The sequence below is a fragment of the Quercus robur genome, chromosome 2 (assembly GCF_932294415.1).
Source record: "Quercus robur chromosome 2, dhQueRobu3.1, whole genome shotgun sequence".
NCBI lineage: Eukaryota > Viridiplantae > Streptophyta > Magnoliopsida > Fagales > Fagaceae > Quercus > Quercus robur.
This window is the reverse complement of record NC_065535.1, coordinates 69,304,986-69,332,538: the sequence shown is the minus strand read 5'-3', so window position 1 is coordinate 69,332,538 and position 27,553 is coordinate 69,304,986. Positions and strand designations below refer to the sequence as shown.

Sequence of the window (27,553 nt, the reverse complement as noted above, 5' to 3'; positions counted from 1 at the left end):
GTGAGTTTTGCCTCACCAAATTGAATGTTACTCATTCTCAAAAAAAAAAAAAAAAAAAAAAAAAAAAAAAAAAAAGAATGTTACTGCAGATTGGAAAAAAAAAAGTAGTGATTAGGATCAATTTTAAATTTTATTTGTATCACAAAATAAATATATAAATTATTTGATTTTTAAAATACATAGAGATTTACATTAATCAAAAGAGACATTAATTTTAATAATTTTAATAATTATGTTATAAAAAGTTAATCTCATTCATATAAAACCGTGACGGATCCCAGTCCAATATTTTATTATTTTATTTTGACCCATAACTTACACTTCAATAGTTGTGAATATATTGTAATAACAACAATATGTCACGACATTTTTAGTTGTGCTAGATCTCGGTATGATATTTATTTTATTTTATTTTGACCCATAAGGAATTGACATATGCATCACAACATTTTCACAATATCTCTATGTATACATTGTACTTAATTACAATGTAAATTTATATTGTAGACATAAAAAAATTGGCAAATTTTGTACACATTTACAAAATTTGTACAATATTTACCATTTTTTTTGCAAATGTGTATAATATTAACCACTTTTGTGTATTTACAATGTAAACTTGCATTGTAAGTACAAAGTAAACATATAAAGATCTTAAAAAAACAAAAACAAAGCTTAAACCAACTGGCATACATGAAGAGAGAGAAAAAAACAAAAAGTGCACATCACTAATTGAATAAACCAAAAAAATACTATTCATGAACCGTTGGCTCTTTTTATATAGTTAATAGATATGCCAGCTTACATAAATATTTAAAAGGAAAAAAAAAAAAAAAACTTTAGGCATCGTAGAAATTAGTGTTAAAATGTTGTGGACTTAGCATTTTTTTTTATTTGATTTATAAAAAATTGAGATCTTAACAATTGTGAAAATATTGTGATAACAATAAGTGTTGTAACATTTTCTCAAAATATTTATTTTTAGTTGTAGTTGGTCACGGTCTCATATTTTATTATTTTATTTCGACTTGTAAGAAATTGACAAGTCAATAATTGTGAAAATATTGTGAAATTTGTTGTATTAGTATAACAACATATATACCAGCTTACATAAATATTTAAAAGGAAAAAAAAAAAAAAACACAAACCGATTACTAGGGAAAAAAAAAAAAAAACTTTAGGCATTATAGAACCAAAAGCACTATAGCTACCATGCATACACGCATTCGCAATAAAGCAAAAACATTGCACAATAAGGGTTGTAACATTTTCTTAAAATATTTACTTTTAGTTGTGGTTGGTCACAATCTCATATTTTATTATTTTGTTTCGACTTGTAAGAAATTGACATGTCAAAAATTGTGAAAATATTGTGAAATTTGTTGTGTCAGTATAACAATATATATATTAGCTTACATAAATATTTAAAAGAAAAAAAAAACACAAACCGATTAAAAAAAAAAAAAAAACTTTAGGCATTGTAGCTACAGTGCTACTGCTCACCAAATGTACAGTGCCAAAGCACTGTTAATAATTGTGAAATTTGTTGTGTCAGTATAACAATATATAAAAGGAAAAAAAAGTGAAAGACTTAAAAAAAAAAAAAAATTGTAGCAACTGTAGCTACAGTGCCGCTTGGTACTGTAGCTACTGTTCAAAACTAAAAAAAAAGACAGGGTGGCTCAACAAAATGGCACTGTAGATGTACAGTGCAAAAAAAATTGTACACGCATTCACGCTTTACATCTTAATAATTGTGAAAATATTGTGAAATTTGTTGTGTCAGTATAACAATATATATAAAAGAAAAAAAATACAAACAGAAGAATGAAAAAAAAAAAAAAGTGACTCACCAAAATGGCACTGTAGATGAACAGTGCCAATACACTGAATGAACAGTATCAAAGTACTGTAGCAGTATAATCGCTTTTTATATAGTTAATAGAAATAGAAGTTAGTAGATTACAGAGGATTGGGACATATTGTGCATATCCTACAGAAATTGAGGGAAAAAGAAAATGTTTGAAATCATGTTTGTATTGTAACCATCGAAAAAGGAAAAAGAAAGGAATATGTCGAGCGGACACATAAAATGATTTTCACCATATCATAGGTCAAAACCTCTTTAGTCTTGTCAATTCTTCACATGTTAAGTAAGACTTGTCAATCATATTTGCAAAATCTACCTTTGTGATGGAGTAGGTAATCTCCTAAACTCATTCCATGGATTGGGCACATAAAATGATTTTCACCTTATTATAGGTCAAATTTTGAAGCTGAATAGATTGTGAGAGTTGTCAATTACAGTGATATGTTGGCTAGAAAGGAAAAGCCAACTAGAGTTGCAATATAGTTAAAGTAAAAATACTCTTAATACTAATCATTTTAAATGTGATACACCCAATTATCAAAAAAAAAAAAAAAAGTGTGATACACCTAAAATTAGTCACTACCTCACATTGGAATTAGGTAAGGACAATGTTGATAATCAGAAGAATAAATGACTATTGATTATTGAGCTACACATCATAAATAGTGGATTAGCTAAGCTATTTAGAGAGTACAATTCAGTAGGACATCCAACCTTAAAATGTAATATCATTTAGCGCATCAGATATGACGGAGTAAGTCAAACACGTAACCCAATCAATTGGGACTTATAGATAAAAAAAGAGATATAATACCTAAAGAATCTCGTCTATATTCAACTTTCTTCAAAGAAGGATGCTACTTGATTGTTAAGCAAAAATCTTGATCTACAAGAATTATTGATTCGGACAAGCAAATTAAATGAGGATTCATAATACAAGACCTAACTAGAGGTCTCATTCAAGGGCGGCTCTACAGCCAGCCTAGGGGGTTCAAATGAACCCCCTGGCCTGGCCCCCCAAAAAAAAAAAAAAAAAAAATATATATATATATATATATATATAAATTTTTTTTGACTCCTAAAATAAAATTTTGAACACCTTGATCTTAAATTTTGTTTAAACCCAATTGAAATAAATATGAAATATGATAATTTTAGTGATATTTTCACAATAATTTTACAATAAAGGATAAGTGACAAGTTGTAATTGGCTTTTTACAACAAATGAGCAATTTTGCATAAATGTTGTGTCAGTAGCACTACTCTTAAAATTGTTCATTTGTTAAGAAATAAATAAACCTTCTCTCTGGACTCTGGTTTACTTTACCGTTGATGGTAGAATGAAACAGTTTTTTCCTATACTTTTATTCTTCATCAGCAAAAAATTACAACACTTGTACAACCAACTTATCTGTATTTACATCTATAATTCTTTTCTCATTCTCTTTCTCCCTTCTATGTTTTCTTTCTGTCTAATCAAATAGTTAGTTTGATAAGTGTTCTATAGTTTTTCGAGTCCAAAAAGTCTTTTAGTGTTTGCTCAAATTCCAAGAGAATGACCACGTGTGTGGTTAAAAATCCATACATTTCAAAAGCATAATCTTATATAAGTTACTATTTTTTTCCTTAATATCACGTTTACTCCCAGACATACTCTTAGGTGTGTTACTATTCTTCTTTATCATATATTTTTATTTAATTGATATTACATATGATTATAATAAATTATTATTAATTTGACAAATATTATGGTTAGTTATTTATTTTTATTTATTTATGCATTCAATTGTTGTTTTCTTACTAATCTTTAAACTATTAATTATTTTTTAAGACTATTGTACAGTATAGTTGTATTGTATACTATTTAGAATATTATGTTAAATTAGTGTATGTAATATGACAATTGTATATGCAAAAAAAAAGTAATAATCATTTTATTTTTTTACTCCCCACAACAAAATCTTAGCTCAAGACACTATTGACCTCCCTATAAAAAAATCCTGGAGTCGCCACTGGTCTCATTCAAGCTTGCTCAAAGAGAGTTCTACATCACACAAAAGAGGTAATTTCATATTTACTAAAATAATTCTCTAAAACTCTATACAATAAGACAATAATTTTAAGTTTAGCATTTTTTTTTATAATTAAATATCAATAAATAAATATCATTTGAAAATAAAATCTAGTCTTATTTTTAATAGCATGATTGTGATTATTTTCATTATTTTTCTTTCTATTGTACTACTTCATTATCTTCCAAGGATGGGGCCTGTAAAACTTGCAGAGAGAATAGTTTGCAAGGGAGAAAGATGGGTTGTGTAAACGTGGGTCTGTTGTTACAATTGGGCCCAAATTGGGCCAGTAAATACAGTATGGCTAAGCCCACTTATGGCCCAACAACTAGTTAGCCTCAAATATGAAGCTACAATTTCTCACAACCCTGAACATGTTATCTCCAACAATTTGCATCTTTTTGTTTACACAGTCTTATTTGAAAAACTTCATTACACATGCTCACATTTCATCCAAACTCCAAGCCATGGCAACAATATGTTCCAACCAATTTTCACTCACATACCACCTCTTCTACATTATTCAAAACCTCTCTCTCTCTCTCTCTCTCTCTCCAACAAAATGATTAATTGCCTTAATTTGGTTAAAAGAAAAACCTATGCATAGTGAATAATCTAAATCAAGGTCAGGAGCTTTGATATGCACTGTTATGCACCATGAGTGTGAAGTATCTTCAACAGCCAAGGTCAGATATGTACTCAGGATGAGTACGTTTGTAGCGTTCTAGTTAAAGGCATACAAGCACGTATATATGTCAAATGTCATAAAAGACTCGAGCATGTCTTTCTCGTCACTAATTAGTTTTGAAGTGGAGTGACATAACTCACGGTTGGACACTAAATTATTTAATGGGCTTACTCATTTATCAAAAAACATAAACTAACACTAAATTTTTTTACTGTCAAACCCACCATCAATTTTGTAAAATTACCTTAGACGGTACATACTAATACATAAATCTCTGCAATATCTAACTTTAATCCAATCCTTCTTTGTCACCAAGTTAAATTGATAGTTTCTGTTATATGATGTATACTGATTCAACAACTTGCTAAGGCAGTGCTGGGCTTTGTGCCTCTAGATTTCATTCTCTTTCCAGTTTGAAGCTTTCAACCAGCAGTTAAATAGTGATGGCATACCTCAAATTTTAATTTTTTTTGTTTGTTGCCCCAGAATTGTACAAATAGAAACCAAATCCACTGTAACTTTGTGTCTACCGCCTCTCCAATTTTGGATTATTTTCAAGCCATATAAAAATTATCTAACTCAAGTCTACATTCCATGAAATTTTTTATAAACAATACCATATTCCAAAAAATAAAGTGTATCTTTTCAATAGATTTTTGTAATGAATGAATCTAAAATCTTAATTAGTTATGGGTACAAATCCTGAGATTCTCATTTTTCATAAATGTCACAGTACCAATTATACTTATGCCATGACTCCGAAAAATGGAAAAAATCATAGAAGAGATGATCATAAACCTCTTAAATAAACCCCATATAACACCCAATCCAATGTATGGGTGAAAAACTCTAGAAACTCCATTATTTTTAGTATTTTTGGATTTTGTAAGTTCTAATTTTAGTTTAAGAGAAGTTTAGGCTAGTACCACATTGGTGCTTTTCGATTAAGTGATTTTCATTTCTCCACTTCGGACAAGTGGCCCAGTAAGATCAGGGACGGAGCCAGGAGTTTCCATTGAGGGGGGCTGAAGTATGAACAAATTTTTTTTTTTTCCTTGAAAATCCAAACTAACATTCATTTAATATAACAATCTTTTTTTTTTTTTCTTGAAAATACAAATAAAAGAATCAAAATTTTAAGCTATTAAGTTAAAAAATAATGATTTCAACCCAATTATAATAATCATTAACCATAAATTTATAATTTGAAATGGTTTGGGCAAAAGCTAAATCATTAACCAAAAATTTATAATTTGAAATGGTTTGGGCAAAAACTAAAGCACCACTTCCTTATAAATAAAAAATTTCATTATGATATTAACTAATTGTGTTTGTGTGCATCAACCATTGAACAATGTGTACTGTGTCATATCTCGAGTGAGTGTGGCATTTTTAATGTCACTAAGCATACCACTAGCTATGATTGCGCCCAAATGGACAACTGTGGGCCAGTCAATACAGTATGCATAAGCCCAACAACCAATTAGGCCGCAAATATGATTCTACAATTTCTCACAACCATTAACATGTTATCTCCAACAATTTGCAAATTTTTGTTAAAACACACCCACACAGTCTTATTTGAAAAACTTCATTACACATGCTCACCTTTCATCCAAACTCCAAGCCATGGCACCAATATGTTCCAACCAATTTACACTCACATACCACCTCTTCTACGTTATACAAAACCAAAATCCTTCCATTCCAAATTGCAAACACTTTAAATGAAGGCAAGCAACCTAAACAATCCTCAGCAGGCAAAATCAAACGCCTTGTTCTGACCCAAGAAGGTAGATCAAAACTAAACACCTACCCGGACCGAGAATTCTATGCTTATCCAAGGTTTGTGACCCATGTTGATGATGGATTTATATCCACATTGACCAATATCTATAAAGAAAGGTTGAGACCAAGTTGGGAAATTCTTGACCTCATGAGTTCATGGATTAGCCATCTACCTAAGGAAGTAACATACAAAAAAGTGGTGGGACATGGACTAAATGCACAAGAGCTTGCAAAGAACTCTCAGCTGGACTATTTCTTTGTGAAGGATCTCAATCAGGATCAAAAGCTTGAATTGGAAAGTTGTAGCTTTGATGCAGTGCTATGCACTGTGAGTGTACAGTATCTTCAACAGCCAGAGAAGGTAAGATCATAAGAAAAAAGAAGTCTTTTTGTAGTGTCTTAATTATAGGCATACAAGCATGCCATGCACTGAAAAAACTTTGATCACTCTGAAACTTTAATCAAATTGCTCTCTACACTACTGATCCTGAAATGGGGACATCTTTTACAAGAGAAAAATTTTCACTTTTTACAGTTGAGTTATTGGTAAGCTAGCACCAAAAATTCTGTGGTCATACACTTGTAAAACTACCTTAAACTGTACATACTAATATATGTTTTAGTGTAATGAAGTTGGATGATTGATTATTCCTTCAATGTCACTAAATTATATCGAAACTTTTAGTTCTATGATGTGGACATTGATCTTACAGCTTGCTAGGTTGAACTGGGCTTTGTGCCTCTTGAATTCTCGTGGAGTTTTCAACCAATTAATAGTAATGATAGAGCCCCGATTTTAGTTTTTTGGTTTGTTTCAGTAGCATTTCCTAGATCTTCCAAGGCTAGCATATAAGCTTCAGTCGTCCCACTCAGCAAGGAAATGCTAACAGCACTGGCTGCACAAATCACAATACTAATTTTCTATATAAAGAAAAAATCACCATACTAATTTACTAAGAAGATTTCCTTCAGGTAAACTCCAGAAGTGGAGGGATTTCTTTTCTCAAGTTTCTCAGTTTCCAAATCCTAATCTATAGCTTATCTGTGCACTCCCAATCCCCTTCCCCAAATCAAAATTATTCTCCATCTTTGGAGCCTCACCAAATTACTTCTCCCTCACTTTTGAACAACATTTTTTTTATACATCTCTTTCCAGTCCCCAAAAATGTTGGTCTTCTAATTAAAACAACAAATGCCAGTTTCTGGTTGTTATCTTTCAACAGGGAATAGTAATCATACTTGTAACTTGTGGCAGAAGCTGAGTTCATGGCTTAAATGTTTATTGCCTTTGGAGCCTCTTCCAACTCAAACAGGAAATTTCTCACTTTAGTTGTTGAGTTGTTGTCTTTGACTATCAAAGGGTGAAATAAGTCTGGCTTCAAACATGAATGCCATTCACTGAAATGTATCATTCTTTTATTTTCTTGTCTCCTTTGTTTTGGATTACAGTATAGGTTAGTTGTCTTTCCTGTATTCTTTATGAAGCTTTACTGGCAAGTGTAGTTATAAGTAGCAATGGTAGAAGTGCAAAGAGTGTGTGGTGTGTAGAAAATTGTGTAATGTGTTAAGTATCAATAAAACTTATTTTTCAAAAAGAACTCCTTTGTGTATTCTGCTTGAGTGTAGTGGGACTAATTTCAAAAGATACTCTCTTCCATAGTGTAAAATTTATTTATTCTGACAAGACTTGAGCAGCAAAAAACTCAACATAATGTACTGCAATGTTCTAGTTCATGTAACAGTTCTTTCATAATCACCCTCCCCCCACGCCCCAAAACCAAAGAATATGCAACCAGTGTTACAATCCTATAAAAATTCTCGTCTGACATGATCCGCATGCTTGCAAACATCAACCCTGAAAAGCAATCACATATTGAAAATTACAACTGAAACCAAAGAGAGACATGGTTAATAGATTAAACTGGTGAAAGGGTATTCAGCAGCCAACTCAGAACTAAAATTGAAGGAGAAGAAAACTATTGACTAACATCATTGCAATTTGCAGGTATTTGCAGAGGTGTTTCGGGTGCTAAGGCCAGGAGGGGCATTCATTGTGAGCTTTAGCAATCGATTGTTCTACGAGAAAGCCATAAGTGCATGGAGAGATGCGACTGGATATGGCAGGGTCCAACTAGTAGTGCAGTACTTCCAATGTGTGGAAGGATTCACTCAACCAGAAATTATTCGAAAGTTACCAGCTACTGGTGGTGCTCAAGAGGACAAATCACCATTCAGTTGGATCAGGAAGCTGCTGGGATTGTTGTCTGGATCTGACCCTTTCTATGCAGTGATAGCTTATAAGAACTTCAGACCAACATATGAATGAACATGTGCTTAGCCTTTTTATATGGAACATCTGCATTGGAGCATATACTATATGTTTGTGCCTTTAGCCATGTATACGTGTCACTCACTCTCCAAAATTTTTGAATTATTTATTTCTTTTGAGTCTAATTAATATATTGACATGCCTTTTGGAATTAAAAAAAAAGTAATGGCTTTTGCTCTAGCAATATAGCTATCATAAAATTAAATCTAAAAGTAGTTTAATATATACAAGTGCATCAAATTATTTTTTTGGTAATTTTCAACTCCTGAATTGGTCATGATGCATCTGACATCTGAGCATTTTGAAACGCACACAAATATGATGTGTTTCGATAAATTTGATTGTAGACCTCTCTAAAATCACTAAATCAGCCCCTCCCTTTTCTTTTTGGGGGTTCAGTCGGATCTCTGCAATGTGCTACTAAAAAATTTAAAAACAAAAATGGATGAACGAACAATTATAATGTTTAGGGGCTTTAAAGGGTTTTGTTATTATGTTTTGTTATAGTGAAAAATCCATGTGCTAGAAACAAAGTTGTGTCAGTAAGCATATATAAATTTTGAGGAAAAAAAAAAAAAAAATCCCAATAGGCATAGGGAAAATCTTCTTTTCTCTAATGAGGAACTTGTAGAGGCGAAAACCAGGGCCCAGAGGGAAGCTAGTTGCCACAATAAACGTTTTAGTAACATTTCATTGTTACAAAAGTGTGTGGGGTAAAAGACCAGTAGGCCCATGTCGATGACTATATTGGGCCAAAGGCCCAGCCCAAGGGAAAAATCTCTCCTTGGCCGCGGGGAGAGTCCTCCTTGGCACAATGTAGCCGAGGATGGAGGAGGTAACCTGCCATCGGTAGTGACACTCTCTATCATCTCACGGAGCGGGAAAAGTACTAAAGCAGAAAAGGACAATGAAAGTATTGAAAGGAAAGGCTGCTATTATCACATTCGGTGCCTTGTGCCTGACACGGCCATACCTCTCTGTCCTTACAACCACTCCCAACAACTGAAAGGAAGGGCTAATGGGACAAGTACTTACCCTAGGGGCCCCATTCAGGAGGAAAGAAACTACTATAAAAAGGGAGTAAAGTGAGACAGAAAGGGCGGGGCGGAGACCCCCCAACACACCAGAGGCATCGAAAAGAAAAGGCTCCCCAGACCGTGGCAAGGATTGATCCACTTTGATGAATCCGGTTCGCTTTAACCTGATCGTAAAGAGTACCATGATGACCGTTGTTCATACGCTAAAATCTAGTTCTTTGGCCCACTCTCTACAAATTCATTGTACTAGGCTCACAGGTCTAAAGTCCCATTCATTTTGGGCTTGGTCTGAAAAACGTGACTCTACAATTGGCGCCGTCTGCGGGAAAAGCTTGTGCGTTGGCAAATATAACGGTTAGTCATGGTTAAGCTACAAGAATCCCTTGGGAGGATAGTTTTGGCAGCGATGTGAGCTGCACTGAAGCCCCCCATCATTTCCAGGAACACACCGCCATCATCATAGCTTAGCCTCCGTTTTTGGTCACACTTCGAAATGATTCATTACGAGGGGAGGATCGCTAGACAGCGCAGTTCAAAGGGCTTCGGACATCAGTTTTGCGCCCCCATGCACTTGTCAAGGGGCTATCTCTTGAGACCTATAATATTCCGGTCTACTGAATCCCCTACGGATAGGGGAACCGAGGGCTAAACCGGAATCTCTTGAAGAACCAAGGTCTTGCATGGTCCTCGGACTCAACAAGTTTCTCGGCTACTAGTGAAAGTTAGAAACTCTAACTTCTCCTAGACCGTAGAAGTGTCGTCCCTCTTTGGAGGTGCCTCTGTCCCTTAGAGTAACAAGTTTACACTAAGGTTTGTTGGTTTTTTTTTTTTTTCTTGGGTCTTTGGGAAACACTGTACTTTACCTCCATGGACGAACTCACAAAAAAATGGAACGGACTCTCTCTTTCTCAACGGGAAGGTCCCAAGTTTCAGATGAGATCAGATTTGGCTACGACGGAGTATATTATCGCAGCCAAATTCTTAACAAAAAGAGCCTTAAATATGGACGCCATTGCAGCTACTTTTCAACCTTTATGGCGATCCAAAAATGGTTTCCGATTGAAAAATCTTGGAAACCATATTGTACTATTCATTTTTGACAGTAAAACTGACGTTGAAAATATCCTTGCAAACGAACCATGGAGCTACGATAAAAATCTTATGATTCTGCAACGGTACGAAGCGGACTCTGAAGTTGAAAATCTGTCCTTTAACCTCACTCATTTTTGGGTTCAGGTGCATGGGATTCCGGTGAGGTTCATGAACAACAAAGTGGCAGAGGGGCTGTGTGAGACAGCCGGTCAGGTGTGCCACTTGCAGAATGCTCCAACAGAGGACGGGGGGAGTTTTATGAGGGTCCGGGTGTTAGTGGACATATCTCAGCCCCTGTGCAGGGGGCGTGTGATAGCCTTTGATGACAGTAGGGAGCAATGGGTCACTTTCAAATACGAACGACTTCCTAACCTGTGTTACTGGTGCGGATGCTTGACGCACAGTGATAAAGACTGCGATCTATGGATCGAAAGTGAAGGGACGTTACCTGAATCGGAGAAACGGTATGGATCATGGATCAAGGCTTCGCCGTTTAATGGAAAGAGCAAATCGGTGCTCTCAGTCCCGGGCTTTTACGCGTCGAAGGCAGCCAAGCAGACCGGAGAACATTCCCAGCGACCCACCCGTCACGCGCCAGTGACTGAGAAGTCAAACCGGTTTGAAAAGGCAACACAGCCCGAGATGGAAAGTACAGACTCGGAAATGGCGTCAAATCCGCAGGCAGAAGATACTTCCCTTGCTGGTAAGGCCACTGCAAACTTGTCTCCATCAAACCCGGAATTTATGCCGCACTCTACTCACATGAATGATTTCCAGACTGTTCTTGAAGATATAGACCGCGATCTAAGCAAATATGATTTGCCTCTGCCTGAAAATAACTCCCATAATATCCCAACCCAAAATATCACCCACCCCACGTCACCCCATAATATCCCAAAAACAAATGACCCCACCTCTCATACCAAAATACATACTACGTCATTCCAAAATACCCATGACTTACATGACCCCACCTCTCATCCCAAATGTCCTAACACGTCACCAACACCACCTATCCCTCTCTCTGATATTTCCAACCTGACAGTACCTTCACACAAAAAAGCTAACCCCACGTTAACCCATAATTCCATAACTACACAGTACCATGCTATTCCCTTAAAAAACTCCACCACGACACTTACACCACCCAAACCTCTCTCTGATGCCTCCAACATGAAAATATCTCCAAAAAAAGCTAATCCCACGTTAACCCATGATACCATACCAACACAATACCATGCCACTCCCTTCAAAAATTCTACCTCGACACTTACACCACCCAAACCTCTCTCTGATACTTCCATCCTAAACGTAACTCCACAAAACAAAACCAACCTTACAACCTGGAAACGTTTACTCAGAAATGGAGGGGTACCACCCTCGGACACACTTGACATTCTGGGACAAAAGAGGCCAGCAAACAACCATGCAGACCATACTGGGTTACCCAACAAGAAAATGGCGGTTTCTCAGCTTGGTAAGGAAAATGTTCAGATATTGGCAGAGGCTGTTCAACAGCCCTGCCAGAAGCAATGAGTCTCCTAGTGTGGAACTGTCGTGGGCTTGGGAACCCATTGACAGTTGATCAGCTTGCAGAACTGGTGTGGGCAAAAGATCCCTCTGTTGTGTTTATAGCCGAAACATGGACAGATAAAGCTAGGCTAGAACAAGTGCAAAGAAGAATTCAATTCAAGAATCTGTTTGAGGTTCCAAGAAGAAATAAAGCAGGTGGTCTAGCACTATTTTGGAAGGAAGAATTCAACCTGGATATTGAAACTTTCTCCCCGAACCATATAGACACCATAATTAATAAAAATACACCTGAGGAATGGAGATTCACCGGTTTCTACGGTGAACCAGACACCCAAAAAAGACATGAATCATGGGATAAGCTGAGGAACTTGAAAATGAGGAGAACTTCACCGTGGTTATGTGCTGGAGATTTCAATGAGATCACTCGGCAATCGGAAAAATTAGGGGGAAGAACCCGGCCACATTCACAGATGCAACTCTTTCGGGATGCTCTTGATGATTGTAGTTTCATGGATTTGGGATACGTGGGTTTCCCGTACACTTGGCATAAACACTTTACAGATTATACAGTCTTTGAGAGACTTGATAGAGGTTTAGCCACCACAGATTGGTTCACTAGATTCCCGGGTACAAAAATCCACCATCTAGATGTTACAACCTCTGACCACAAACCGTTGTGGATAACTCCGGAAGGGATGGATTCGAGTTTCCACAAACCATTTAGATTTGAACAAATGTGGCTTACGGATGAAGGGTGCACTACTACAGTTGAGGCCGTGTGGAGGGAGAGAGTTGTAGACCCGTGGGACACCAGGGTTCTCAATAAAATAGATAAGTGCGGAAGGGAGCTGACTAGGTGGAGTAAAAAATGTTTTGGAAGTGTTAGAAGAGACCTTGAAACAAAGCGTAAGCAACTCAAGCAGGCAGAAAATGAGACAGCTCGGACTGGAAACTCAACCCGTATGAAGTGGTTAGAAAGGGAAGTTAACCAGTTGCTGGATAAGGAAGCAAAGATGTGGGGCCAGCGCTCAAGAGTAATGTGGCTTAGAGATGGTGACCGTAATACAAAATTCTTTCACAGCAAAGCTTCACAACGTCGCCGACGGAATTACATTACTAAGTTACGAGATGCCACGGGTAACTGGTGTGGTGGGCAAGAACAAGTGAATACTACTATTCTTGATTTCTACCAGAATCTATTCTCATCCGCTGAGCCAAATGACCTGACCGAAGTGATTGACGTTATCCCATATGTGGTTACCCCCGACATGAATGTTCAGCTTGACAGGGAGTTTACTATTGAAGAGGTGGAGGTGGCAATAAAGCAGATGGCTCCCCTTAAATCTCCCGGCCCCGACGGTATGCCCCCTCTGTTTTACCAAAACTATTGGTCTTTGATTGGGTCTGATGTTACTCACTCCATTTTGCACTATCTCAATAGTGGTGTGCTCCCGCAATCACTTTGCCACTCTTTTATCACTTTGATACCGAAAGTTAAGAATCCAGAATATGTGTCTCAATTTAGGCCAATAAGCTTGAGTAATGTGCTTTATAGAATCTTCTCAAAAGTTCTGGCTAATAGATTGAAAATTATTATGCCTCATCTCATTTCAGAACACCAAAGTGCTTTTATGTCTAATCGTTTGATTTCAGATAACATTCTGGTGGCCTTTGAAACACTGCACTACATGAGAAATCATAATAAAGGGAAGACAGGATTTATGGCCTTGAAGCTCGATATGAGTAAGGCATATGACCGGGTAGAGTGGTCTTTTATGGAGAGAGTCTTGGTGAAAATGGGTTTCCAAGAGAGATGGGTGAAACTGATGATGGCATGCATCACTACGGCTTCATATTCGGTGTTGATAAATGGGGAACCCCACGGTCACATCACACCATCAAGGGGTCTTAGACAAGGGGATCCCTTATCCCCATACCTTTTCCTCATGTGCACAGAGGGGCTGCATGGATTGATAAATAAAGCAGTAACACATGGTGATATTCGCGGAGTATCAATCAGTCGTAACGGTCCTAAACTTACCCATTTACTTTTTGCTGATGATAGCTTAATCTTTTGTAGGGCTATGGAGAATGAATGCCAAGCTTTGTTGAACATTCTTGCTAAATACGAGCGTGCCTCTGGTCAACAAATAAACCGAGCTAAAACCACACTCTTTTTTAGCAAGTCCACCAATACTGATATCCAAGATAGGATCAAGGATATGCTTGGAGTAACGGTAGTTCAACAATATGAGAAGTATTTGGGTCTCCCCTCCCTAGTGGGTAGAAACAAGACTGAGAGCTTCACCCACATAAAGCAACAAATTTGGAAGAAACTACAAGGATGGGAGTCGAAGCTCTTATCTCAAGCGGGTAGAGAAATTCTTATTAAAGCTGTCGCACAAGCTCTCCCCACTTACACCATGTCTTGTTTTAAGTTACCACTCACTTTGTGCAATGAGATTGAGGCCTTAATTCGCAAATTTTTTTGGGGTCAAAGAGGTGATAATCGAAAGATTCATTGGGTGAAATGGTCGGAATTATGTAAGCCTAAATCACAAGGAGGCATGGGCTTCAAAGATTTAGCCATGTTTAATGATGCACTCTTGGCAAAACAAACGTGGAGACTTCTGCATGACACCCAATCATTGTTCTACAAGGTTTTCAAAGCCAAGTTTTTTCCCAATACCTCTGTGATGGAAGCAAGATCCCCAAGTAATGCTTCATATGCTTGGAAAAGCATATTAAAAGGAAGGGAGGTAATAAAGCGTGGAGCGGTGTGGAGAATAGGTACGGGAACTTCAATACGGGTGTGGGGAGATAATTGGCTCCCTGTGAAACACAAACCCAGAATTTTAACACCAAAACCGGATGGGGATGGTACTGTCTGGGTGAGTGACTTGATTGACCCATTGAACAGAACGTGGAAAGATGATATGCTTGACCGACTCTTCTATGACTTTGAAGCAGCTACCATTAAGAATATTCCTCTGTGTCGCTCCATTCAAGAAGATGTCCTGATTTGGCCTTTTAATCCGGACGGAGAATACTCTGTTAAATCAGGGTACAGGTTCTTATTCGAAGCAAACACACTCCAACAGCCGGGACCCTCGAATGCTGAAGCCATGAAACCTCTCTGGAGTAAAGTATGGAGTTTGGAGGTGCCAAATAAGGTTAAAAACCTGATCTGGCGTGCATGCTTAAATTCCTTACCCACTAAAGTGAACCTGGCTCGCCGTAAAATCACCTCTGATGGTTTGTGTGATATCTGCAGAGTGCACCAAGAAGACACGGTCCACGCTCTGTATGGCTGCCCAGTGCTGAGTTCCTTATGGAATCAAACTCCAATATGGAATCATGAAGCACTCAAGGGTAGCAAAAGTTTCACTGACGTTATGGGTTTTGTTTTTGCAGGTAATAAGGACCCGGAACTATTCTCTCTTGTCATATGGAACCTATGGAATCGCCGCAACAATCTTCGCCTCGGCAAAACAGCTCTGCCCTTAGACAAAATAACAGAGCATGCTCGGGAAAGACAACTCGAAGCTCTCGCACCTTCAGCGAATCCATCTCTGCACCGGGGTCAACATCAGATGGCCTGGTCTTCGCCGGAAGCTCAACGATACAAGATAAACTACGACGCGGCAATATTCGTTGAAGACAATACAGCTGGACTGGGAATTGTAATACGGAATAGTGAAGGTCACGCACTGGTCTCACTGACGCAACAAATACCTTTGCCAGCCACTGTGATCGAGACCGAAGCACTTGCAGCACGGAGAGCGACGGAGCTTGCACTGGAACTCGGACTAGAAGACATCGTTCTGGAAGGCGACAATGAACCTCTGTTTAAAGCTTTGAAAAACAGAGGTAGAAGTTTAGCACAGCATGGTCATCTTATAAATGATATTTTATTCCTCAGTTCCTTTTTTACAACTTTTTCTGTATCCTGGGCACGACGCCAGTGCAATAAGCTGGCCCACTCCCTAGCTCGTAAGGCAAAAGGTCTACCTGTTATGACCGTTTGGATGGGTGACATCCCACCAGACCTTGTATCAGTTTTCCAGGCAGATTTATCTAGCCTGCCTTAATAAAACATCTTTGTCTTCTTTCTCAAAAAAAAAAAAAAAATAGTTAGTTTGATAAGTGTTCTATAGTTTTTCGAGTCCAAAAAGTCTTTTAGTGTTTGCTCAAATTCCAAGAGAATGACCACGTGTGTGGTTAAAAATCCATACATTTCAAAAGCATAATCTTATATAAGTTACTATTTTTTTCCTTAATATCACGTTTACTCCCAGACATACTCTTAGGTGTGTTACTATTCTTCTTTATCATATATTTTTATTTAATTGATATTACATATGATTATAATAAATTATTATTAATTTGACAAATATTATGGTTAGTTATTTATTTTTATTTATTTATGCATTCAATTGTTGTTTTCTTACTAATCTTTAAACTATTAATTATTTTTTAAGACTATTGTACAGTATAGTTGTATTGTATACTATTTAGAATATTATGTTAAATTAGTGTATGTAATATGACAATTGTATATGCAAAAAAAAAGTAATAATCATTTTATTTTTTTACTCCCCACAACAAAATCTTAGCTCAAGACACTATTGACCTCCCTATAAAAAAATCCTGGAGTCGCCACTGGTCTCATTCAAGCTTGCTCAAAGAGAGTTCTACATCACACAAAAGAGGTAATTTCATATTTACTAAAATAATTCTCTAAAACTCTATACAATAAGACAATAATTTTAAGTTTAGCATTTTTTTTTATAATTAAATATCAATAAATAAATATCATTTGAAAATAAAATCTAGTCTTATTTTTAATAGCATGATTGTGATTATTTTCATTATTTTTCTTTCTATTGTACTACTTCATTATCTTCCAAGGATGGGGCCTGTAAAACTTGCAGAGAGAATAGTTTGCAAGGGAGAAAGATGGGTTGTGTAAACGTGGGTCTGTTGTTACAATTGGGCCCAAATTGGGCCAGTAAATACAGTATGGCTAAGCCCACTTATGGCCCAACAACTAGTTAGCCTCAAATATGAAGCTACAATTTCTCACAACCCTGAACATGTTATCTCCAACAATTTGCATCTTTTTGTTTACACAGTCTTATTTGAAAAACTTCATTACACATGCTCACATTTCATCCAAACTCCAAGCCATGGCAACAATATGTTCCAACCAATTTTCACTCACATACCACCTCTTCTACATTATTCAAAACCTCTCTCTCTCTCTCTCTCTCTCTCCAACAAAATGATTAATTGCCTTAATTTGGTTAAAAGAAAAACCTATGCATAGTGAATAATCTAAATCAAGGTCAGGAGCTTTGATATGCACTGTTATGCACCATGAGTGTGAAGTATCTTCAACAGCCAAGGTCAGATATGTACTCAGGATGAGTACGTTTGTAGCGTTCTAGTTAAAGGCATACAAGCACGTATATATGTCAAATGTCATAAAAGACTCGAGCATGTCTTTCTCGTCACTAATTAGTTTTGAAGTGGAGTGACATAACTCACGGTTGGACACTAAATTATTTAATGGGCTTACTCATTTATCAAAAAACATAAACTAACACTAAATTTTTTTACTGTCAAACCCACCATCAATTTTGTAAAATTACCTTAGACGGTACATACTAATACATAAATCTCTGCAATATCTAACTTTAATCCAATCCTTCTTTGTCACCAAGTTAAATTGATAGTTTCTGTTATATGATGTATACTGATTCAACAACTTGCTAAGGCAGTGCTGGGCTTTGTGCCTCTAGATTTCATTCTCTTTCCAGTTTGAAGCTTTCAACCAGCAGTTAAATAGTGATGGCATACCTCAAATTTTAATTTTTTTTGTTTGTTGCCCCAGAATTGTACAAATAGAAACCAAATCCACTGTAACTTTGTGTCTACCGCCTCTCCAATTTTGGATTATTTTCAAGCCATATAAAAATTATCTAACTCAAGTCTACATTCCATGAAATTTTTTATAAACAATACCATATTCCAAAAAATAAAGTGTATCTTTTCAATAGATTTTTGTAATGAATGAATCTAAAATCTTAATTAGTTATGGGTACAAATCCTGAGATTCTCATTTTTCATAAATGTCACAGTACCAATTATACTTATGCCATGACTCCGAAAAATGGAAAAAATCATAGAAGAGATGATCATAAACCTCTTAAATAAACCCCATATAACACCCAATCCAATGTATGGGTGAAAAACTCTAGAAACTCCATTATTTTTAGTATTTTTGGATTTTGTAAGTTCTAATTTTAGTTTAAGAGAAGTTTAGGCTAGTACCACATTGGTGCTTTTCGATTAAGTGATTTTCATTTCTCCACTTCGGACAAGTGGCCCAGTAAGATCAGGGACGGAGCCAGGAGTTTCCATTGAGGGGGGCTGAAGTATGAACAAATTTTTTTTTTTTCCTTGAAAATCCAAACTAACATTCATTTAATATAACAATCTTTTTTTTTTTTTCTTGAAAATACAAATAAAAGAATCAAAATTTTAAGCTATTAAGTTAAAAAATAATGATTTCAACCCAATTATAATAATCATTAACCATAAATTTATAATTTGAAATGGTTTGGGCAAAAGCTAAATCATTAACCAAAAATTTATAATTTGAAATGGTTTGGGCAAAAACTAAAGCACCACTTCCTTATAAATAAAAAATTTCATTATGATATTAACTAATTGTGTTTGTGTGCATCAACCATTGAACAATGTGTACTGTGTCATATCTCGAGTGAGTGTGGCATTTTTAATGTCACTAAGCATACCACTAGCTATGATTGCGCCCAAATGGACAACTGTGGGCCAGTCAATACAGTATGCATAAGCCCAACAACCAATTAGGCCGCAAATATGATTCTACAATTTCTCACAACCATTAACATGTTATCTCCAACAATTTGCAAATTTTTGTTAAAACACACCCACACAGTCTTATTTGAAAAACTTCATTACACATGCTCACCTTTCATCCAAACTCCAAGCCATGGCACCAATATGTTCCAACCAATTTACACTCACATACCACCTCTTCTACGTTATACAAAACCAAAATCCTTCCATTCCAAATTGCAAACACTTTAAATGAAGGCAAGCAACCTAAACAATCCTCAGCAGGCAAAATCAAACGCCTTGTTCTGACCCAAGAAGGTAGATCAAAACTAAACACCTACCCGGACCGAGAATTCTATGCTTATCCAAGGTTTGTGACCCATGTTGATGATGGATTTATATCCACATTGACCAATATCTATAAAGAAAGGTTGAGACCAAGTTGGGAAATTCTTGACCTCATGAGTTCATGGATTAGCCATCTACCTAAGGAAGTAACATACAAAAAAGTGGTGGGACATGGACTAAATGCACAAGAGCTTGCAAAGAACTCTCAGCTGGACTATTTCTTTGTGAAGGATCTCAATCAGGATCAAAAGCTTGAATTGGAAAGTTGTAGCTTTGATGCAGTGCTATGCACTGTGAGTGTACAGTATCTTCAACAGCCAGAGAAGGTAAGATCATAAGAAAAAAGAAGTCTTTTTGTAGTGTCTTAATTATAGGCATACAAGCATGCCATGCACTGAAAAAACTTTGATCACTCTGAAACTTTAATCAAATTGCTCTCTACACTACTGATCCTGAAATGGGGACATCTTTTACAAGAGAAAAATTTTCACTTTTTACAGTTGAGTTATTGGTAAGCTAGCACCAAAAATTCTGTGGTCATACACTTGTAAAACTACCTTAAACTGTACATACTAATATATGTTTTAGTGTAATGAAGTTGGATGATTGATTATTCCTTCAATGTCACTAAATTATATCGAAACTTTTAGTTCTATGATGTGGACATTGATCTTACAGCTTGCTAGGTTGAACTGGGCTTTGTGCCTCTTGAATTCTCGTGGAGTTTTCAACCAATTAATAGTAATGATAGAGCCCCGATTTTAGTTTTTTGGTTTGTTTCAGTAGCATTTCCTAGATCTTCCAAGGCTAGCATATAAGCTTCAGTCGTCCCACTCAGCAAGGAAATGCTAACAGCACTGGCTGCACAAATCACAATACTAATTTTCTATATAAAGAAAAAATCACCATACTAATTTACTAAGAAGATTTCCTTCAGGTAAACTCCAGAAGTGGAGGGATTTCTTTTCTCAAGTTTCTCAGTTTCCAAATCCTAATCTATAGCTTATCTGTGCACTCCCAATCCCCTTCCCCAAATCAAAATTATTCTCCATCTTTGGAGCCTCACCAAATTACTTCTCCCTCACTTTTGAACAACATTTTTTTTATACATCTCTTTCCAGTCCCCAAAAATGTTGGTCTTCTAATTAAAACAACAAATGCCAGTTTCTGGTTGTTATCTTTCAACAGGGAATAGTAATCATACTTGTAACTTGTGGCAGAAGCTGAGTTCATGGCTTAAATGTTTATTGCCTTTGGAGCCTCTTCCAACTCAAACAGGAAATTTCTCACTTTAGTTGTTGAGTTGTTGTCTTTGACTATCAAAGGGTGAAATAAGTCTGGCTTCAAACATGAATGCCATTCACTGAAATGTATCATTCTTTTATTTTCTTGTCTCCTTTGTTTTGGATTACAGTATAGGTTAGTTGTCTTTCCTGTATTCTTTATGAAGCTTTACTGGCAAGTGTAGTTATAAGTAGCAATGGTAGAAGTGCAAAGAGTGTGTGGTGTGTAGAAAATTGTGTAATGTGTTAAGTATCAATAAAACTTATTTTTCAAAAAGAACTCCTTTGTGTATTCTGCTTGAGTGTAGTGGGACTAATTTCAAAAGATACTCTCTTCCATAGTGTAAAATTTATTTATTCTGACAAGACTTGAGCAGCAAAAAACTCAACATAATGTACTGCAATGTTCTAGTTCATGTAACAGTTCTTTCATAATCACCCTCCCCCCACGCCCCAAAACCAAAGAATATGCAACCAGTGTTACAATCCTATAAAAATTCTCGTCTGACATGATCCGCATGCTTGCAAACATCAACCCTGAAAAGCAATCACATATTGAAAATTACAACTGAAACCAAAGAGAGACATGGTTAATAGATTAAACTGGTGAAAGGGTATTCAGCAGCCAACTCAGAACTAAAATTGAAGGAGAAGAAAACTATTGACTAACATCATTGCAATTTGCAGGTATTTGCAGAGGTGTTTCGGGTGCTAAGGCCAGGAGGGGCATTCATTGTGAGCTTTAGCAATCGATTGTTCTACGAGAAAGCCATAAGTGCATGGAGAGATGCGACTGGATATGGCAGGGTCCAACTAGTAGTGCAGTACTTCCAATGTGTGGAAGGATTCACTCAACCAGAAATTATTCGAAAGTTACCAGCTACTGGTGGTGCTCAAGAGGACAAATCACCATTCAGTTGGATCAGGAAGCTGCTGGGATTGTTGTCTGGATCTGACCCTTTCTATGCAGTGATAGCTTATAAGAACTTCAGACCAACATATGAATGAACATGTGCTTAGCCTTTTTATATGGAACATCTGCATTGGAGCATATACTATATGTTTGTGCCTTTAGCCATGTATACGTGTCACTCACTCTCCAAAATTTTTGAATTATTTATTTCTTTTGAGTCTAATTAATATATTGACATGCCTTTTGGAATTAAAAAAAAAGTAATGGCTTTTGCTCTAGCAATATAGCTATCATAAAATTAAATCTAAAAGTAGTTTAATATATACAAGTGCATCAAATTATTTTTTTGGTAATTTTCAACTCCTGAATTGGTCATGATGCATCTGACATCTGAGCATTTTGAAACGCACACAAATATGATGTGTTTCGATAAATTTGATTGTAGACCTCTCTAAAATCACTAAATCAGCCCCTCCCTTTTCTTTTTGGGGGTTCAGTCGGATCTCTGCAATGTGCTACTAAAAAATTTAAAAACAAAAATGGATGAACGAACAATTATAATGTTTAGGGGCTTTAAAGGGTTTTGTTATTATGTTTTGTTATAGTGAAAAATCCATGTGCTAGAAACAAAGTTGTGTCAGTAAGCATATATAAATTTTGAGGAAAAAAAAAAAAAAAATCCCAATAGGCATAGGGAAAATCTTCTTTTCTCTAATGAGGAACTTGTAGAGGCGAAAACCAGGGCCCAGAGGGAAGCTAGTTGCCACAATAAACGTTTTAGTAACATTTCATTGTTACAAAAGTGTGTGGGGTAAAAGACCAGTAGGCCCATGTCGATGACTATATTGGGCCAAAGGCCCAGCCCAAGGGAAAAATCTCTCCTTGGCCGCGGGGAGAGTCCTCCTTGGCACAATGTAGCCGAGGATGGAGGAGGTAACCTGCCATCGGTAGTGACACTCTCTATCATCTCACGGAGCGGGAAAAGTACTAAAGCAGAAAAGGACAATGAAAGTATTGAAAGGAAAGGCTGCTATTATCACATTCGGTGCCTTGTGCCTGACACGGCCATACCTCTCTGTCCTTACAACCACTCCCAACAACTGAAAGGAAGGGCTAATGGGACAAGTACTTACCCTAGGGGCCCCATTCAGGAGGAAAGAAACTACTATAAAAAGGGAGTAAAGTGAGACAGAAAGGGCGGGGCGGAGACCCCCCAACACACCAGAGGCATCGAAAAGAAAAGGCTCCCCAGACCGTGGCAAGGATTGATCCACTTTGATGAATCCGGTTCGCTTTAACCTGATCGTAAAGAGTACCATGATGACCGTTGTTCATACGCTAAAATCTAGTTCTTTGGCCCACTCTCTACAAATTCATTGTACTAGGCTCACAGGTCTAAAGTCCCATTCATTTTGGGCTTGGTCTGAAAAACGTGACTCTACAATTGGCGCCGTCTGCGGGAAAAGCTTGTGCGTTGGCAAATATAACGGTTAGTCATGGTTAAGCTACAAGAATCCCTTGGGAGGATAGTTTTGGCAGCGATGTGAGCTGCACTGAAGCCCCCCATCATTTCCAGGAACACACCGCCATCATCATAGCTTAGCCTCCGTTTTTGGTCACACTTCGAAATGATTCATTACGAGGGGAGGATCGCTAGACAGCGCAGTTCAAAGGGCTTCGGACATCAGATATGCGCCCCCATGCACTTGTCAAGGGGCTATCTCTTGAGACCTATAATATTCCGGTCTACTGAATCCCCTACGGATAGGGGAACCGAGGGCTAAACCGGAATCTCTTGAAGAACCAAGGTCTTGCATGGTCCTCGGACTCAACAAGTTTCTCGGCTACTAGTGAAAGTTAGAAACTCTAACTTCTCCTAGACCGTAGAAGTGTCGTCCCTCTTTGGAGGTGCCTCTGTCCCTTAGAGTAACAAGTTTACACTAAGGTTTGTTGGTTTTTTTTTTTTTTTTCTTGGGTCTTTGGGAAACACTGTACTTTACCTCCATGGACGAACTCACAAAAAAATGGAACGGACTCTCTCTTTCTCAACGGGAAGGTCCCAAGTTTCAGATGAGATCAGATTTGGCTACGACGGAGTATATTATCGCAGCCAAATTCTTAACAAAAAGAGCCTTAAATATGGACGCCATTGCAGCTACTTTTCAACCTTTATGGCGATCCAAAAATGGTTTCCGATTGAAAAATCTTGGAAACCATATTGTACTATTCATTTTTGACAGTAAAACTGACGTTGAAAATATCCTTGCAAACGAACCATGGAGCTACGATAAAAATCTTATGATTCTGCAACGGTACGAAGCGGACTCTGAAGTTGAAAATCTGTCCTTTAACCTCACTCATTTTTGGGTTCAGGTGCATGGGATTCCGGTGAGGTTCATGAACAACAAAGTGGCAGAGGGGCTGTGTGAGACAGCCGGTCAGGTGTGCCACTTGCAGAATGCTCCAACAGAGGACGGGGGGAGTTTTATGAGGGTCCGGGTGTTAGTGGACATATCTCAGCCCCTGTGCAGGGGGCGTGTGATAGCCTTTGATGACAGTAGGGAGCAATGGGTCACTTTCAAATACGAACGACTTCCTAACCTGTGTTACTGGTGCGGATGCTTGACGCACAGTGATAAAGACTGCGATCTATGGATCGAAAGTGAAGGGACGTTACCTGAATCGGAGAAACGGTATGGATCATGGATCAAGGCTTCGCCGTTTAATGGAAAGAGCAAATCGGTGCTCTCAGTCCCGGGCTTTTACGCGTCGAAGGCAGCCAAGCAGACCGGAGAACATTCCCAGCGACCCACCCGTCACGCGCCAGTGACTGAGAAGTCAAACCGGTTTGAAAAGGCAACACAGCCCGAGATGGAAAGTACAGACTCGGAAATGGCGTCAAATCCGCAGGCAGAAGATACTTCCCTTGCTGGTAAGGCCACTGCAAACTTGTCTCCATCAAACCCGGAATTTATGCCGCACTCTACTCACATGAATGATTTCCAGACTGTTCTTGAAGATATAGACCGCGATCTAAGCAAATATGATTTGCCTCTGCCTGAAAATAACTCCCATAATATCCCAACCCAAAATATCACCCACCCCACGTCACCCCATAATATCCCAAAAACAAATGACCCCACCTCTCATACCAAAATACATACTACGTCATTCCAAAATACCCATGACTTACATGACCCCACCTCTCATCCCAAATGTCCTAACACGTCACCAACACCACCTATCCCTCTCTCTGATATTTCCAACCTGACAGTACCTTCACACAAAAAAGCTAACCCCACGTTAACCCATAATTCCATAACTACACAGTACCATGCTATTCCCTTAAAAAACTCCACCACGACACTTACACCACCCAAACCTCTCTCTGATGCCTCCAACATGAAAATATCTCCAAAAAAAGCTAATCCCACGTTAACCCATGATACCATACCAACACAATACCATGCCACTCCCTTCAAAAATTCTACCTCGACACTTACACCACCCAAACCTCTCTCTGATACTTCCATCCTAAACGTAACTCCACAAAACAAAACCAACCTTACAACCTGGAAACGTTTACTCAGAAATGGAGGGGTACCACCCTCGGACACACTTGACATTCTGGGACAAAAGAGGCCAGCAAACAACCATGCAGACCATACTGGGTTACCCAACAAGAAAATGGCGGTTTCTCAGCTTGGTAAGGAAAATGTTCAGATATTGGCAGAGGCTGTTCAACAGCCCTGCCAGAAGCAATGAGTCTCCTAGTGTGGAACTGTCGTGGGCTTGGGAACCCATTGACAGTTGATCAGCTTGCAGAACTGGTGTGGGCAAAAGATCCCTCTGTTGTGTTTATAGCCGAAACATGGACAGATAAAGCTAGGCTAGAACAAGTGCAAAGAAGAATTCAATTCAAGAATCTGTTTGAGGTTCCAAGAAGAAATAAAGCAGGTGGTCTAGCACTATTTTGGAAGGAAGAATTCAACCTGGATATTGAAACTTTCTCCCCGAACCATATAGACACCATAATTAATAAAAATACACCTGAGGAATGGAGATTCACCGGTTTCTACGGTGAACCAGACACCCAAAAAAGACATGAATCATGGGATAAGCTGAGGAACTTGAAAATGAGGAGAACTTCACCGTGGTTATGTGCTGGAGATTTCAATGAGATCACTCGGCAATCGGAAAAATTAGGGGGAAGAACCCGGCCACATTCACAGATGCAACTCTTTCGGGATGCTCTTGATGATTGTAGTTTCATGGATTTGGGATACGTGGGTTTCCCGTACACTTGGCATAAACACTTTACAGATTATACAGTCTTTGAGAGACTTGATAGAGGTTTAGCCACCACAGATTGGTTCACTAGATTCCCGGGTACAAAAATCCACCATCTAGATGTTACAACCTCTGACCACAAACCGTTGTGGATAACTCCGGAAGGGATGGATTCGAGTTTCCACAAACCATTTAGATTTGAACAAATGTGGCTTACGGATGAAGGGTGCACTACTACAGTTGAGGCCGTGTGGAGGGAGAGAGTTGTAGACCCGTGGGACACCAGGGTTCTCAATAAAATAGATAAGTGCGGAAGGGAGCTGACTAGGTGGAGTAAAAAATGTTTTGGAAGTGTTAGAAGAGACCTTGAAACAAAGCGTAAGCAACTCAAGCAGGCAGAAAATGAGACAGCTCGGACTGGAAACTCAACCCGTATGAAGTGGTTAGAAAGGGAAGTTAACCAGTTGCTGGATAAGGAAGCAAAGATGTGGGGCCAGCGCTCAAGAGTAATGTGGCTTAGAGATGGTGACCGTAATACAAAATTCTTTCACAGCAAAGCTTCACAACGTCGCCGACGGAATTACATTACTAAGTTACGAGATGCCACGGGTAACTGGTGTGGTGGGCAAGAACAAGTGAATACTACTATTCTTGATTTCTACCAGAATCTATTCTCATCCGCTGAGCCAAATGACCTGACCGAAGTGATTGACGTTATCCCATATGTGGTTACCCCCGACATGAATGTTCAGCTTGACAGGGAGTTTACTATTGAAGAGGTGGAGGTGGCAATAAAGCAGATGGCTCCCCTTAAATCTCCCGGCCCCGACGGTATGCCCCCTCTGTTTTACCAAAACTATTGGTCTTTGATTGGGTCTGATGTTACTCACTCCATTTTGCACTATCTCAATAGTGGTGTGCTCCCGCAATCACTTTGCCACTCTTTTATCACTTTGATACCGAAAGTTAAGAATCCAGAATATGTGTCTCAATTTAGGCCAATAAGCTTGAGTAATGTGCTTTATAGAATCTTCTCAAAAGTTCTGGCTAATAGATTGAAAATTATTATGCCTCATCTCATTTCAGAACACCAAAGTGCTTTTATGTCTAATCGTTTGATTTCAGATAACATTCTGGTGGCCTTTGAAACACTGCACTACATGAGAAATCATAATAAAGGGAAGACAGGATTTATGGCCTTGAAGCTCGATATGAGTAAGGCATATGACCGGGTAGAGTGGTCTTTTATGGAGAGAGTCTTGGTGAAAATGGGTTTCCAAGAGAGATGGGTGAAACTGATGATGGCATGCATCACTACGGCTTCATATTCGGTGTTGATAAATGGGGAACCCCACGGTCACATCACACCATCAAGGGGTCTTAGACAAGGGGATCCCTTATCCCCATACCTTTTCCTCATGTGCA

General features: G+C 37.9%; 2 protein-coding genes across 2 annotated transcripts; both read left to right on the top strand.

Annotated features, from left to right (window-relative positions):
• The first annotated feature begins 6,161 nt into the window (after positions 1-6,161).
• LOC126714746 (uncharacterized) lies at positions 6,162-8,814 on the top strand. The gene is made up of 2 exons (XM_050415033.1): positions 6,162-6,779; positions 8,424-8,814. The coding sequence occupies exons 1-2, from the start codon at positions 6,231-6,233 to the stop codon at positions 8,742-8,744; spliced, it is 870 nt and encodes a 289-aa protein (XP_050270990.1). The 5' UTR covers positions 6,162-6,230; the 3' UTR covers positions 8,745-8,814.
• Positions 8,815-19,350: 10,536 nt separating this feature from the next.
• On the top strand, positions 19,351-22,003 carry LOC126714745 (uncharacterized). Its single transcript, XM_050415032.1, has 2 exons — positions 19,351-19,968; positions 21,613-22,003. Exons 1-2 carry the CDS (start codon positions 19,420-19,422, stop codon positions 21,931-21,933), a joined length of 870 nt encoding a protein of 289 aa, XP_050270989.1. The 5' UTR covers positions 19,351-19,419; the 3' UTR covers positions 21,934-22,003.
• Positions 22,004-27,553: the final 5,550 nt, after the last annotated feature.